General features: G+C 44.3%; 1 protein-coding gene across 1 annotated transcript in view; it reads right to left on the bottom strand.

The window, feature by feature from the left end:
- Positions 1–1,356: 1,356 nt before the first annotated feature.
- The window catches only part of FLT3 (fms related receptor tyrosine kinase 3), an 88,083-nt gene continuing 75,665 nt past the window's right edge, over positions 1,357–13,774 (bottom strand). The window contains exons 21-24 of the mRNA XM_090031740.1: positions 13,449–13,560; positions 13,266–13,365; positions 11,239–11,344; positions 1,357–2,543 (exon numbers count right to left, since the gene is read on the bottom strand). Coding sequence (XP_089887866.1) covers positions 2,409–2,543; positions 11,239–11,344; positions 13,266–13,365; positions 13,449–13,560 — 453 coding nt within the window. The 3' untranslated portion in view covers positions 1,357–2,408. The remainder of the gene's footprint in view (positions 2,544–11,238; positions 11,345–13,265; positions 13,366–13,448; positions 13,561–13,774) is intronic.

Genomic DNA, 13,774 nt, shown 5'->3' with positions numbered 1-13,774 from the left:
TTCCTTGTGTATCGTCACTGATTCTTGTTTAACATTTAGGGCCATCCAGTGTAACATCTATCTATACTAGGCATTGATATGCCTTTCATTGTAGCAGGTTGTGGTCCAGGGTACTGATTCTCAGCCAGGGTGATGTGGCATCCTGGGGTGCCTAGAGATGCTTAAAGGGGTGCTGCAGAGTGCCATGCAATGTTAAAACTGTTAGATGTGCAAACATGATTCATATGACCAACCCAAAGTTTTCAGACAGGAATCCATAGTATTAAAAGCATTATGAGAAAAAAATGCTTTGTTATTTTCTGGAATGAAAAAGCAATAGTGAAAACTAAAAGCTGGCATTGTCCAAGTCTATTGAAGGGTGACTTGAATCTACTGAGGGGTGCCTCATATTTAAAAATATTGAGAACCATAGGTATAGGATGTATTTATCTTTAAAACATTACTAGGAGGTTGGGAGGTACCTATTTTCCAGAAGGGGAATGGAGGCAAAGGAAGACCAGGTGAGTGGCTCAAGCTCATGCAGGTAGTCTGTGACTGTGCTGGGAATGAAACCTAGTCTCTACCTAGGGTAGTCCACTGATAATTAGAGCAGTCTCTTGTCCATATATGGAATTTTTGCTATCTTTTCATAGCAAGAGTTGCATGTGCTATTCTTGTCCCTTCAGTGTTCAAATGCACAGAAAGCTCACTAGAAACAGAATGCTTTAAGTGTGCCTGCTTCACCCCTGAGTTCAGAAATTAGAGTCATCTGGGCATTCTGTTGAGCTATAAATCTACCATACTACACAAGGTTTTCCAGAGACACTGTTTAACACGGAAAGGAAGTCACAAGATTCCTCATCTTTGGAGATGCATCACGAACTATAACAGGAGAGAGAGAAAGCATCAGAACAAAGGAGTGCACAGCCCTCTCTTTATATCTGATTTGAAACATCCTGGGCATGTCTGACTCTGTGCATTTGGTACTGCACCATCCCAGCAGTGCATAGTTATTTTTATACGCTAGATCATTGTAGCGATGAGCTACGTGGATGTAACTTGTAGCTATGGGGACATAGCGTCTTATGTAGACGTGTCCCCTGATTAGCATGCTACTTACTGCAGTCTCTTTTCTGAGCATTGTATAATTGTTAATAGTTCCATAAACTAAAAATATGCTTTCACAACACAACTTACATATTTTTTTCAGAAACAGGAAAAAAATCTAGTTTTGAAAAGTTTTATTGCTACATTTGTATTTCAAAGATATTCTTCAGCAGAAGTTTATTTCTGGTATAAAAAATTCAGTGTGATCATTTAATAAAAGTTAACCAAGATCTAAAATACATTATTGATTTGCTAATACATAGGAATTAATCATTGTCAGGGCATTGTTAGTAAAGAGCAGCTGAATTTATGCAATAACATAGTTCATCATAACAATTGTACTTATTAAATTTATCAAGGAAAGTTCTGAACACAGTTAGTAATACATGTAATATAAAAAGGGGGAAAACGGTTAAAGAACATATTCCTATCCTGACTTACTAGGAAGCGCACAACTTCTATTAGCAGTTATGGAAGTTTGTACCTATTAGTCCCCAGAACATCAAAAGGAATATATTATGTCTCCAAACCTATATTAAGAGTAATCAAGTCAGTGATTATTACCATAGGAACACAGGAAAACAGATAGAGAGTTATCTTCTCATCTCAAGGCAATAAAATTCATACATCTAGCTCCCATTAAAACTACTAGGAAGTGGGAGAGATGAGATTATACTCTTACATTATTTCCAAGAATAATCTCATTACAAATTAAATTTGTGCATTCATATTACATATTAGAAAACATGTAAGAAATTTTACTATACATCTAACAGGAAATATAAAAAGGTTGAAAGAGTCACAGTCAAATTATCGGACATTCAATAGCATGTTAGGACCTTGGAAATAGAGGCCAAAAATTTTAAACACAGGTGTCCAAAGTTAGAAATTTATATCAGTGTTGTCTGATTTGCAAACCTTATTTACCTCCAATGTGTGTGCAATACTTGTGAAAAATCAGCCTGTTAGGCTTGTACACTCAAACTTAAGCATCCAAGTTTGGAAATTTTGGCTAACTTCTTCAGTTCTTCATGTGTTTGCTCACAATGCAGCATACAATCATTTGAATGCAATTCACTGAATAGATAGTTTCCTTAAACAAGTAGTGGGAAATTTTCAGTTGTAGATATACCAGAAAAACATTTACTGCTTCAGGCTTATGGTTAATGAACGTGCTGGATTCAAAATATTTTTTTATGGTAATAGTATGATAGAATGGCTTGTGAGAAATTCTAATATAGCAGCAGCTATTTTTTATTAGTAATATAGAACATTTTTATAGAGCTTATATAATCATTTCTAGATAAAGTCCAGAAAGAGGATTACTTTTCAAACTGAGGATCTTCATTTTGGATTGGATTTGTGCATGGAAGAGGTTCATCTTCTGTGGTCACCTGTGGTCTGTTTTTGTAATTGTAAGTGTGTGTAGAAATGTTGTTCTCCGCATTTTGATAGACCTATATTGAGAAAAGAAAATAACTCATAGTCATTATTATTTGTTGTACACAAAACAATGCACATTAGTATCTATTTTTCCTTTTAATACTGAAGCCTTTGCATAATTTAAATCCGTGTAACTATATTAGCAAAACAGCAAATTCAGTACAGCAAGTAATACAGTAATGAATTACCAACTGTGAACTGCAAAGCCCATCACTTACAGGCACCACATACATAGGGGCCTGAGGGCAGTATTTGTCCCAAACTCGCAGTATCGTGCAGGGATCCAGGCTCCTTGCTCCTGTGTGCACTCCCGTTGAGGGGCGATAAGGGGAGCATGTGCCCCCCATATTTGACTGCAGGGCAGGGGTAGATGCAAGCTGCCAGCTGTGGTCTTGGACCTCCCTGCCCTGCTGCCCTCCCCACAGGAGCCCCACCATGACTACACTGCCATAGTAAAGCTCCCCCTGCCCCGCACTGCTGCTCACCAAGGTGAGGTGGGGCTCCCTGGGGCAGAGCAGCAGGGTGGGAAACCCCAAGCCCACAGTGGGCAGCCTGCATCCACCCCCAACCCACTTACAGACTCCGCTAAGCTCTGCTCTGGCAGTGCCTTGGGGGAGGCTATCATCTTAGGGCTCTACTCTCCTCCCCACCCCCCGGCAAATATAAAAGTCGGCACCTATGCTATTAACAGGCCTGAAGTGTAAGACTGTGTTACACACTCTCCTGTAAAGTTGAAAAGCATCTGAAACCCTTTATTAAACTGATTTGTGCCTGCACCATGTTTACATGTACAGCTCCAATGTTTGCACATGCAGATGGATAACTACATGCAAACAGGTAGGTATGCAAGCCCACAATGCCAGCTGTGTGAACAGAAATGGGTGCAGCCTTATGTTTTAGTACAGGGGTTGTCAACCAGGGGTACATGTACTCCCTACAGTGTGGGGGCAGGTGGGGATGGAGCTCTACCACCCTGCGCTGCTGCCTCACAGGAGCAAGGCGAGAGCAGTATTGTACAGACACTGCACTGCCACCACTTGCCATGCTCCTACTCTGCATCCAGCCGCTTGCCACCCATCCCCAGCCACTCACCATCCATGCTCCTGGTACACTTATTAAAAAGGTTGAAACCCCCTGAACACTTTGCTCGAAATTATATGAAATCACATGCAACACATTTTTTCCATTTTTCCTAGTCCATGAGTTCAAATTCTGGTTCCTGTTAAGTGATGTAATTTCTACAGTGGAGTCGCATCATACATGCATTTAACTTACATGAATTCAACTATATGCACTCGGCAAAAAAAAAAGAAGAGAAAAATAACAATTTAAATAATGTGGGCGATTATGCCTGCCATTCCACTCAATGAGCATATGCCCCAGAGTGAGAGTGAGATGGGAGATGTGAATCTGCTGTTCCTCCCTCAGTTGGTCTCAGTTCCCGCGTGCCTCTCATAGTGTGAGCATCTCGCCGTGCTGAGTGCGATTCCAGTATTACAGACGATTTGAGACCGTACCAAGAAATGTTTGAGCAGCTCAAGAGACACCAGCGACAGTTGCCGATCACCATGTTTTTCAAGAAAAAACAACCAGCAGCAGATGAGCCTATGCAATCAACTTCTTGAGCTGAACCAGAGCCAACCACTTAGTCTACGACTCGCTCTCTGTAATTTTGACTATACATGATTTTTGCCTTACGTGCTGACTTTAGAATCTAACCCCCACGTAAGATGCGACTCCGCTGTACTTCATAAATGGGTCCACTTACAGTATAATTTAGCTCAACCTGTAAGTACAAGGTTAGGAGAAGGTAGGTGGCATTTTGAATATAAACATAACACTATGCATGGACAGGAAATGATCTCTGCTGCAGCTGTCTGTGGGCACACCAACATGATTAATATAATTTACCTAGATTATACCCTATAGCAGGGTTGTGCAGCCATGATATTAATTTACTGATGATCTGAAAACTTTTTACTAACAATCAAATGTTTTTACTGATGTATGTTTTACATAATGTTAATTTAACCCGTCTGCCAGGCCCTGGATGGCAGCGACAAGGGTGGGGGTTCAAATTTAGGGGTTTAATATCAACCATAGTAAAAAAGTTTGATTGTCAGTAAAAAGTTTGCAGATTGTAAGTAAAAAATATTTGAATGGGTTGGCAACCCTGCTTGACTGCAGTAATGATTTTACATCAAGCTGCCCCCACCCCAGGATTCCCCTACTCACCCCCACATCCCGACACCCCTGACTGCTCCCCACACAGTGCTGCCCCCATCCCAGCCCATCCCTTCATTTTAATCCTGCTAGCCCAGCTCACCCCATCCTGGCAAAGGCCCCTATCCACTGCCTCTCTCCCTCAAAGCCCACAGTTGCATCCTGCCCCCCTCCCTATAGCAGCTGTAAGACAACAAAAGGGATGCAGTAGCAGCACATGGTAGCAGCAGCACATGGCTAGGCAGGGGGATGGGGGATTTTATAATCCATAAAGCCCTGACAAGACCTCCTTGCAGGGTGCTGTGCTCCCATTCAGATACCAGGTGGCACTGCTGTGTTCATCAGGCCATCAAGCTTGTTTCTTATGGATGTCACCAGTTTTTTTATAGACTTTATGGACAGGCATTTTTTGCCCTATTTTTTATGGGTTGCCCATAAATTTCCAGACAGTTGATAACCATAGTATATTAACTCCTTAGAAAGGAGCAGATACATGGCCAGCTATCCCAAAAGATGGATGCATCACCCTGCCCACTAGGTGATAGAACAGTTAGTTTGCATTTAGCAAAGGGCTACCCCAGAAGGTAACTAACTAGAGGAGCAGACACACAACCCATGTGCTGATATAGCTTACAGAGATATGAAATTATACCTCATTTTCCAGGGAATAATTCACCCCAGAGTAGAGATACTTATCCTGGTGTAAAGCTGTATATTGTGGGTCTACTGCACTTTTATCCCAGAGTAAAGTCAAATTACTCCAAAATAAATCTGTCCTGTGTCCACAACTCTAGCAATACACTGGGCATGTCTACATGTTCATTAATGCACAGTAATTATGGCACACTAAATTTAGTACATGTGGGCATTTTTACACATACTGTGGGACATGGCACTGGGCGCTTTAATTAGTGAGTTGCACTAATTAAAAGCACCCATATGTCACATGTATCAGCATCCCCGTGCATCCCCATACTGAAAAAATGGTGGCAGATGCTTTGAACTAAAGCTCATTGAATGTGCTTTATTTCAAGGCACACTGCCACCATTTTTTCAGTGTGAGGATGCACGGAGATGATCATATATGTGATACAGAAGGCTGCCAGAGCACATCAATTTCCATGTTCCAGCAGACTCAATTAATCACTGGATTAAGCACTGGATTTCCAATTTATCAGAGCAGGCTCCCCACACATGTATAGGAACCCTGTGTAATTACAGGTACTAACTTAATGCACCACAATTGGCACTACTTCGCAGTAGCACCAGGGCATGCTTTTTTGTGACACTAATGCACGGTAGATTAATTCTTTTTGCCTGCTGTGCTAATGCACAATAGAATTAGTCTACTATGCTTTTAGCATCTTGTGTAGACGTGCCCACTGTCCCATGGGATGAAAACGCTGGAGTGTCACATGATGTGACTTTGGGAGATTAATCTTAGTGATAATAAGGAATTTCTCTTTTAAGCTATAGTAATGATTACTTATTACACACAACTTCCTAGCAACCAGTAGCACCGAGATCAATAATTCTGCTCAAGTTATGTTGTCCTCATCACTGTAGTATTTAAGCAGCTTCCAGAAGTGTATTTAATAGCATGACAATCATTTCTCATATGTATGAGATGGGGAAAAAAAAAAAAAATCAAGAAAATGTCCAGAAAGCAATGCAACACGGAGTGTTTGCTACTAACAAACAGACAATATGTTAGAGTGTTTGCAAGTTACTGCCATTTTAGTGTATTTAGTACATTTTTTCCAGCGAAAATGTGGAATAGACTCAACAACCACTTGTGGCCAGATTCTAGTCTGCTTATGAAATGTGTAAGTGGACTTATATGCCTAAATCCTATTCCAGCCTGCTCTAGCCCCTGAAAAACCACTAACGAGTCTACTTCAGTAAATAACAAAAAGCAGTGAGGTGGATCCATTTGCCTTTTGTGTTAATGTTTTTTCAGTTACTCAGAAGAGTTGATTGGCACCTAAAGGTGAAATAGGATTTGGCATTTAGTACCTGCGCAGTATTCTTCCCCAGAGGAAAAAGCCATCTCTGTAAATGAAAGAGTTTGTCTATTTCAGCAATAAAATATTGTGTCTAGACTTTGGTACAGCCTTCTTCAGCTGCTTGCCTGCAAACATGGGAAGCCAAGCTGTGAAGTTCATCCACATTTGCAAAATGGTCATGTATGATAACAACCCAGGTACACTGCTGGAAGTGTTCAAGGACTTTACTAAGAGCAACAAGAGAGACTCTGTGCTTTATGAACAGCTATGGTCAGCTTGAAGTGCTGCAGAGGGGTTTGAGCCAGTACCGACGAGATCCATTCATAATCATTTAAAAGGTTATCAAGGACACTGCCTACTAGACAGTTGGTTGGCCAGCCAGGTGCAGATACCTGGCTAGAAATGTCTACTTTTGACTGGAGCTGCTATTTTGTTTTTTTTGGGATATCTTTTCTGGGAGGGACAGTGGTTTCCTATAGAATCTTCCATATCTCTGTCTGCCTCAGTATGATGTGTGGAAGATTGAATATGGCTCCCTTCAGAGCCTGTTAACATTACTTCCCTTGATAAATCTGGTAGGGGATGTTATCTGAGAACACCAGAAAGCCCAGTTTCCCCAAGGACCTAAGCATGTCACATTCACAGAACTCCTAACCCCTGACAGTCCCTGAAACACATCCCAGACTGATCTCCACACTACCTGCAATCAGCTTTGCCCCAGTAGAATCATAGAAAGTTAGGGTTGGGACTTCAGGAGGTCATCTAGTCCTGCTCAAAGCAGGACCACCCCAACTAGATCATCCCAGCCAAAGCTTTGTCTAGCCAGGTCTTGAAAACCTCCAAGGATGGAGCTTCCACCACCTCTCTGGGTAACCTGCTCCAGTGTTTTACTACCCTCCCGGTGAGAAAATTCTTCCTAATATTTAACCTAAACTTCCCTTGCTGCAACTTGAGATCATCGCTCCTTGTTCTTCCATCTGCCACCACTGAAAACAGACCAGCTCCATCTTCTTTTGAACCTCCCGTCAGGTAGTTGGAGGTTCCTATTAAGTCCCTGTTTGGTCTCCTCTTCTCAGGCTAAATAAGCCCAGTTCCCTCAGTCTTTCCTCATAAGTCCTCCTTCAACTCCCTCACCATTAATGCCACCCTCTGCTGGGCAGTCTCCAATAAGTCCACAACCTTTCTGTAGTGGGGGGGACCAAAACAGAACACAGTACTCTAGATGTGGCCTCACCAGTACAGAATAGAGGGAAATAACCACTTCCCTTGACCTACTGGCAACACACCTACCAATGCAGCCTAGTATGAGCTTTAGCCTCCTTGGCAACAAGGGCACATGGCTGGCTCATGTGTCCATTCTTCATAGATTTCATAGACATTAGGGCTGTAAGGGACCTCGGAAGATCATCGAGTCCAACCCCCTGCCCAAAGGGCAGGAAGTCAGCTGGGGTCATAGGATCCCAGCAAAATAAGCAACCAATTTGCTCTTGAAGGTGTTCGATGTAGGTGCTTGAACCACCTCCGATGGCAGACTGTTCCAGACCTTGGAGGCTTGGACAGTAAAGAAATTCTTCCTTATGTCCAGCCTGAAACGGTCTCGCAGTAGTTTATGACCATTCGACCTCGTCATCCCTTGGGGCGCTCTGGTGAACAAACATTTCCCCAGATCCTGGTGGTCATCCCTGATAAACTTATAGGTGGCCATCAGGTCACCCCGAGCCTGCACTTTTCCAGGCTAAAGAGCCCCATGGCTCTCAGCCTGTCATTGTGAGGTCTGTTTTCCTGACCTCTGATCATGCACGTGGCTCTTCTCTGAACTCTCTCAAGCTTCTCCACATCCTTTTTGAATTGTGGAGCCCAAAACCGGACACAGTACTCCAGCTGCGGCCTCACCAAGGCCAAGTACAAGGGGAGAATGACGTCCCGGGATTTGCATGAGAAGCATCTATGGATGCAAGCCAGCATTTTGGTCGCTTTACTAGCCGCAGCATCGCATTGCAGGCTCATGTTCCTCTTGTGGTCAATGATGACCCCCAAGTCTTTTTCTTCTGTAGTGCTAGCCAGCTAGCACTGCCGAGCCTATAAGCATGCTGCAGGTTTTTCTTCCCAAGGTGGAGAACTTTGCATTTTTCGGTGTTAAACACCATCAGGTTCTTGTCCGTCCATTTGCTGAGACTGTCCAGGTCAGCCTGGATCACCTGCCTATCTTCTCAAGTGGATGCTTTGCCCCAAAGTTTGGGGCCATCAGCGAACTTGGCCAGTCTGCTTCTGACTCCAATGTCCACATCATTAATGAAGATGTTGAACAATATGGGTCTAAGGACAGAGCCTTGAGGGACCCCACTGGTCACAGAACACCATGATGAGTGACTGCCATCAATTACTACCCTTTGGGTCCAACCACGGAGCCAATCTCCCAGCTAGCGGATCATGGTGGACCCAAGGGCACAATTGGCCAGTTTCACCAAGTGGTGATCATGGGATACCAGATCGAAGGCTTTTTTGAAGTCAAGCTATATGACATCAATCTCTTCTCCCTTGTCCAGGTGATAGGTCACCTGGTCGTAGAAGGTAATGAGACTGGTCAAGCAAGACCTACGCACAACAAACCCATGCTGGCTATTCTTTAGGATGTTGGCGTCAGCCAGTCCATTAAGGATGGCCTCTTTAATGGACTTTTCTAAGATCTTCCCCAGGATAGAAGTCAGGCTAATGGGCCTATAGTTTGCCAGATCCACTTTCCTCCCTTTCTTAAATATAGGCACCACATTGGCCTTCTTCCAGTCTTCAGTCACTACACCAGAGCGCCAGGAGTTTTTAAAGATCCGTGCCAGGGGCTGGGCTATGACTCTCGCCAGCTCCTTGAGTACCCTGGGGTGTAGATTGTCACGGCCAGCCCCAGGTCCTTTTCTGCAGACCACAGCCAGCTGCGCTAGGAGTTTAGAGAAGGAGAACAAGTTCCTGTGGGCATGGGAAGATTGTTTGTGGATCCTTCTGAATCAGAAGGTAACAGAAGCAAGAGAGAGGTCCCTGTATCCCCAGTGGCTATATTACAGTTATGCACAGAAATCTTTGGAAAACTGACTTCTCCTAAGTCCCAGCTATTCCTGCAGTGAACAGCTCAGTGAGGTGGGGAATCCAGGTCCAGAACATTCTGGAGTCTTTTTAATGAAGTGAGTCAACAATATGGGCTGTCCTTCACACGCACCTTATCATGTACATCAATGGTGCTCAAACTTCCTACCCCACAAGCTGGATGGGGGCTACTCCACAGGCCAGATCCCATACATGGAGTCAGTGTGGGGTGCAGTCTTGCATACCAGCTCAAATCCATGTGCTGGATCCAGCCACTCACTGGATCAACCCCATGCCAGCCTGACCCTGTGCATGGGCCAGTCCCATGTGCTGGATCTGGCTGCAGACTGATGATGCAGTGCATAGTAGGGCTGTGCAAAGCTTCGGTCCTTGATTCAATTAGGTGGAGATTCAGCCCAATTCAGTGGCCAAATCTCCAAATCCGAATCAGAGGACCCTTTAATCTCTCCGAATCAAATCAGAGCTCTCCAAATCAATTTGGAGAGATTCGGAAAGATTCAGAGATTCAGACATAGACACAGCTTTAAACATTTTTTCTATATACCTCAAGGTACCAGTACAACTCATGATCACCGCGATGCTAGGGTGCATGAAGCATCCCGCAGGAGCATGGCCCTCCCCCTCACCCCCCGCCCCCCAGTACTTCCGGTCCACCTATGGGTCTGCCGGGGAGTGTGATGGGGCCCCCTGGCACAGCAATCAGCTCCAGGGGGTCCCCGGGTGCCCCCAACCAGACCCAGGAGGCACCAGTTCCCGAGCCAGGGGGACACAGGGAGACGCCCCCACCCTGCGCTCCCCGTCAGACCTGGAAATGGACCAGTGCTTCTGGTCCACTTCCAGGTCGGCTGCTGAGCATGCTGGGGAGCCCCCTGTGCTTCTGTGGGACACTCCATGTGCCCCAGCATCGCAGTGTTCATGAGCTGCCTCCTACCTAGAGGTATGTAGAAAAAGCATATAAAGCGGTGTCTATGTCTGAATCGCTGATTCTTTGAATCAGCATTGAATCTTCAGATTCAGATTTGGCCGAATTGAATCAGGGACAGTAATCCGAATCAACAAATCAAATCACTGTCCTTGATTCAGGCCGAATCCAAATCCTAATCAAATAGGGTCCACTTTGCACACCACTAATGCATAGGGCCATCTCACATATCCTGTGGAGCCCATGGGTCTGGAAATTCGGTAGCAGAGGTGAGGAAATTAACACTGCCACTGCTCCCCACACCCCCATATTTCCAGACCCAAAAGAGGCACTATGGACTGGATGGCAGAGCTCCACCTGGCCTGTGGGCTGGAGGTTGGGCATTGTTTGTGCACACTAACATTGCATTCAAAGTACAGATCTGCAAGTAAGAGCATTTGTCTTGTTTGCATGATTACATACCTCTCCTTCTGCATCAACCAGCTGAGAGTCCAGCAGGGAAACCAACCAGGAAAAGGAAGGCCTTTTTCTGGAGTCAAGAGCCCAGCAGGACTGCATTACAAAGTATCTACAGGAGCAAAAGAGAAGAAATATGGAGCAATTTCCACAGAAAATGTCTCCATAGACAGATACTATCTACTAGCTGCTTCTGCCTCCACTGAAATAAAATGTCATGGCCAGTCTCTTCAGGATCATTATGGAGTAAGACCTTGCAAAAGTCTTTCTGTGGTTGAAATAAGGGTCATGCAGAGTGTACTATCTTCCCAGAAATCCATAAAAGGTTATAATCGCCGCAAAAGCCCTTCAATGATTTACAGTGTAAAGAAGAAGTTCTTGTAGGAGTTTATAAGTTCCACAGAAGTCTCTGTTGGGCTCATAACAACTGTTGTAGATACACATGTAATTTCATGGACATTATCATTTCCACAGGCTGAAGATATTGCAATGTTACATGTACCTGACTTCACAGATATTAAAATGTCAGTTGGCTAGCCCAAGAAACATCACAAAGTTTGCAATGTGCAGCCCAGAGTATTCTGTCCTTTCATTCATACTCTGAGCCTCAAATCTTTCTGTCTTCTTTCCTTTTTCCCTGCATTTTGTCACCTGGGAGCATGGGTGACTGGTGCCTCCTGACTTGGGGGGGAGGCAAGTGCACCTCCCCCCATGGCCAGTCATCGGCTGGGGGAGCAGGTTGCCCCATGGCCAATCCCGCCGACCCACAAGTGGCAGCAGCATGCTGCTGGTACTTCTGGGCATGCCCACTCCCCAGCTGGTGCTGTCTGGGGGAGCACCAGCACTTTTGCCTGCCCTCCCCTACCTGGGAACGCTGGCTGACAGGGGGTGCATGTGCACCCCCATGTACTCCCTACGCATTGCCACTGCCTGGGAGTCCTTTCCCTCTTGGCAGAGTTCACAGGCATGACAGACGTCTGCAGGGTGTAATCTCCATGACAACTCAGTGAGCACATCTACACATGCAATTAGTGCACATAAATGAACTCTGGAATGTATTGCTCCTGAGTTTTTTGCTCCTAGGCATGGCATTTCAATGTGCACCTGAGAGCAGATAACTGCAGAGCAATCTACTCTGGAGTTTATTTATTCACAGCATATGGAGCCCATTCAGAACAGTCCTGGCTGGCAGGGGGCCCCTGGAGTCAGCCTGCCAGCCTGAGGCTGCTCCAGCTGGGCTCAATGTGCTGTGGAGTGACTGGCTGGGACATGAGGGTGTTTCATTGCAGGGCTAGCTGGCAGACAGCCCCTGTACTAAAGCACCCTCGTGCCCCAGCCAGCCAACTCTGTTCAGTGCTTTGCTGCCCATAAAAAACTCCACAGCAAGGTAATACGTGTATTTACAAGTACCACCCCACTGCAGAGTGTGTTAGTTTCCTTTACCCTAATATGGGTGCACAGATAGACAGCAAGACATTTATTATGGAGCTAATTAGTCAGTTCCACAGTAAACATCTAAAAAGCACCGTAGTAATTGTGTGCCTTGCCTCTTCCTCATTGCCCACACCCAAGTCCTTCTGGGTTACCATTTTCTTCTAGTACTGAAGGCTTGCTGCAACTGACCTACATGCAATGGAGTTCAATAAGAAAAATAGAGAGAAAATTAATGAAAGCTTTATTTAATATTTCAAATGGATTTACTGTAACATCTAGTTTAAAAAAAAATAAAAGCCCTATGAATTAGCATCAAGATGCTAGAGTCATGGGGCAAGAGCTTGCTGGGAAAAGGAACCAAAAGTGTGCAATAGATTGGCCTTTTTTAACAACATGGCCTTTATTGGTGGTCACGAAGTGATAACGATTTCTGCTTCAGATCAAAAGCTACATGATCAAAGATAGATAGAGACACAATCTTGCCTTAAATCTCTTTTTCAAATAGGATGGAGGGCAACAGAACAAAATACATACAACTATTGTATTTCAAAAATAATAATAACCTTCCATCCTATGCAGTATACAAAGCACGCACTTACATTCCTTCTGTAGCATAATAAGGTTGGTCCATTTTAAAGCCACTTTGAATGAGTTTGTAGAAGTTTGCATCAACCTGAATACCAGGATAGGGGTTCACACCTGTGAAAAATATTATGGGGAAAATATTAACATAGAAGAGGCCAGTGAAAAGTAGTGCTCTTCTACTGCCTCTCAGGACATACCAAGAGAGAATATTTCCCAGAGTAATATTCCATAAGACCAGACATCACTCTTAATTGTGTATATCCTTTCAAATAAACTTTCAGGAGCCATCCATTTCACTGGTAAACGGGTCTGCACAACAAGAGAAAAAGGAAAAGCGTTAGTGTTTCCTATGAACAATGTATCCTACTCAGAGTTCTCACTACCTGCATGTAAACAAGGAAGAATAGGGGCACATTTTAAGTAGCTTCTAGGACTAGGTTAAGTAAGTAAGTAAAACTAGGGGTGACATACTGGGACACTTTTTGCTCCCTGGGAGGTATATTTTCACAGACCTCACTTGCTG

The sequence above is a fragment of the Crocodylus siamensis genome, chromosome 1 (genome assembly GCF_052110815.1).
Source record: "Crocodylus siamensis isolate JL-2025a chromosome 1, ASM5211081v1, whole genome shotgun sequence".
Classification (NCBI taxonomy): domain Eukaryota; kingdom Metazoa; phylum Chordata; order Crocodylia; family Crocodylidae; genus Crocodylus; species Crocodylus siamensis.
This window is presented reverse-complemented; position numbering and strand designations above follow the sequence as displayed.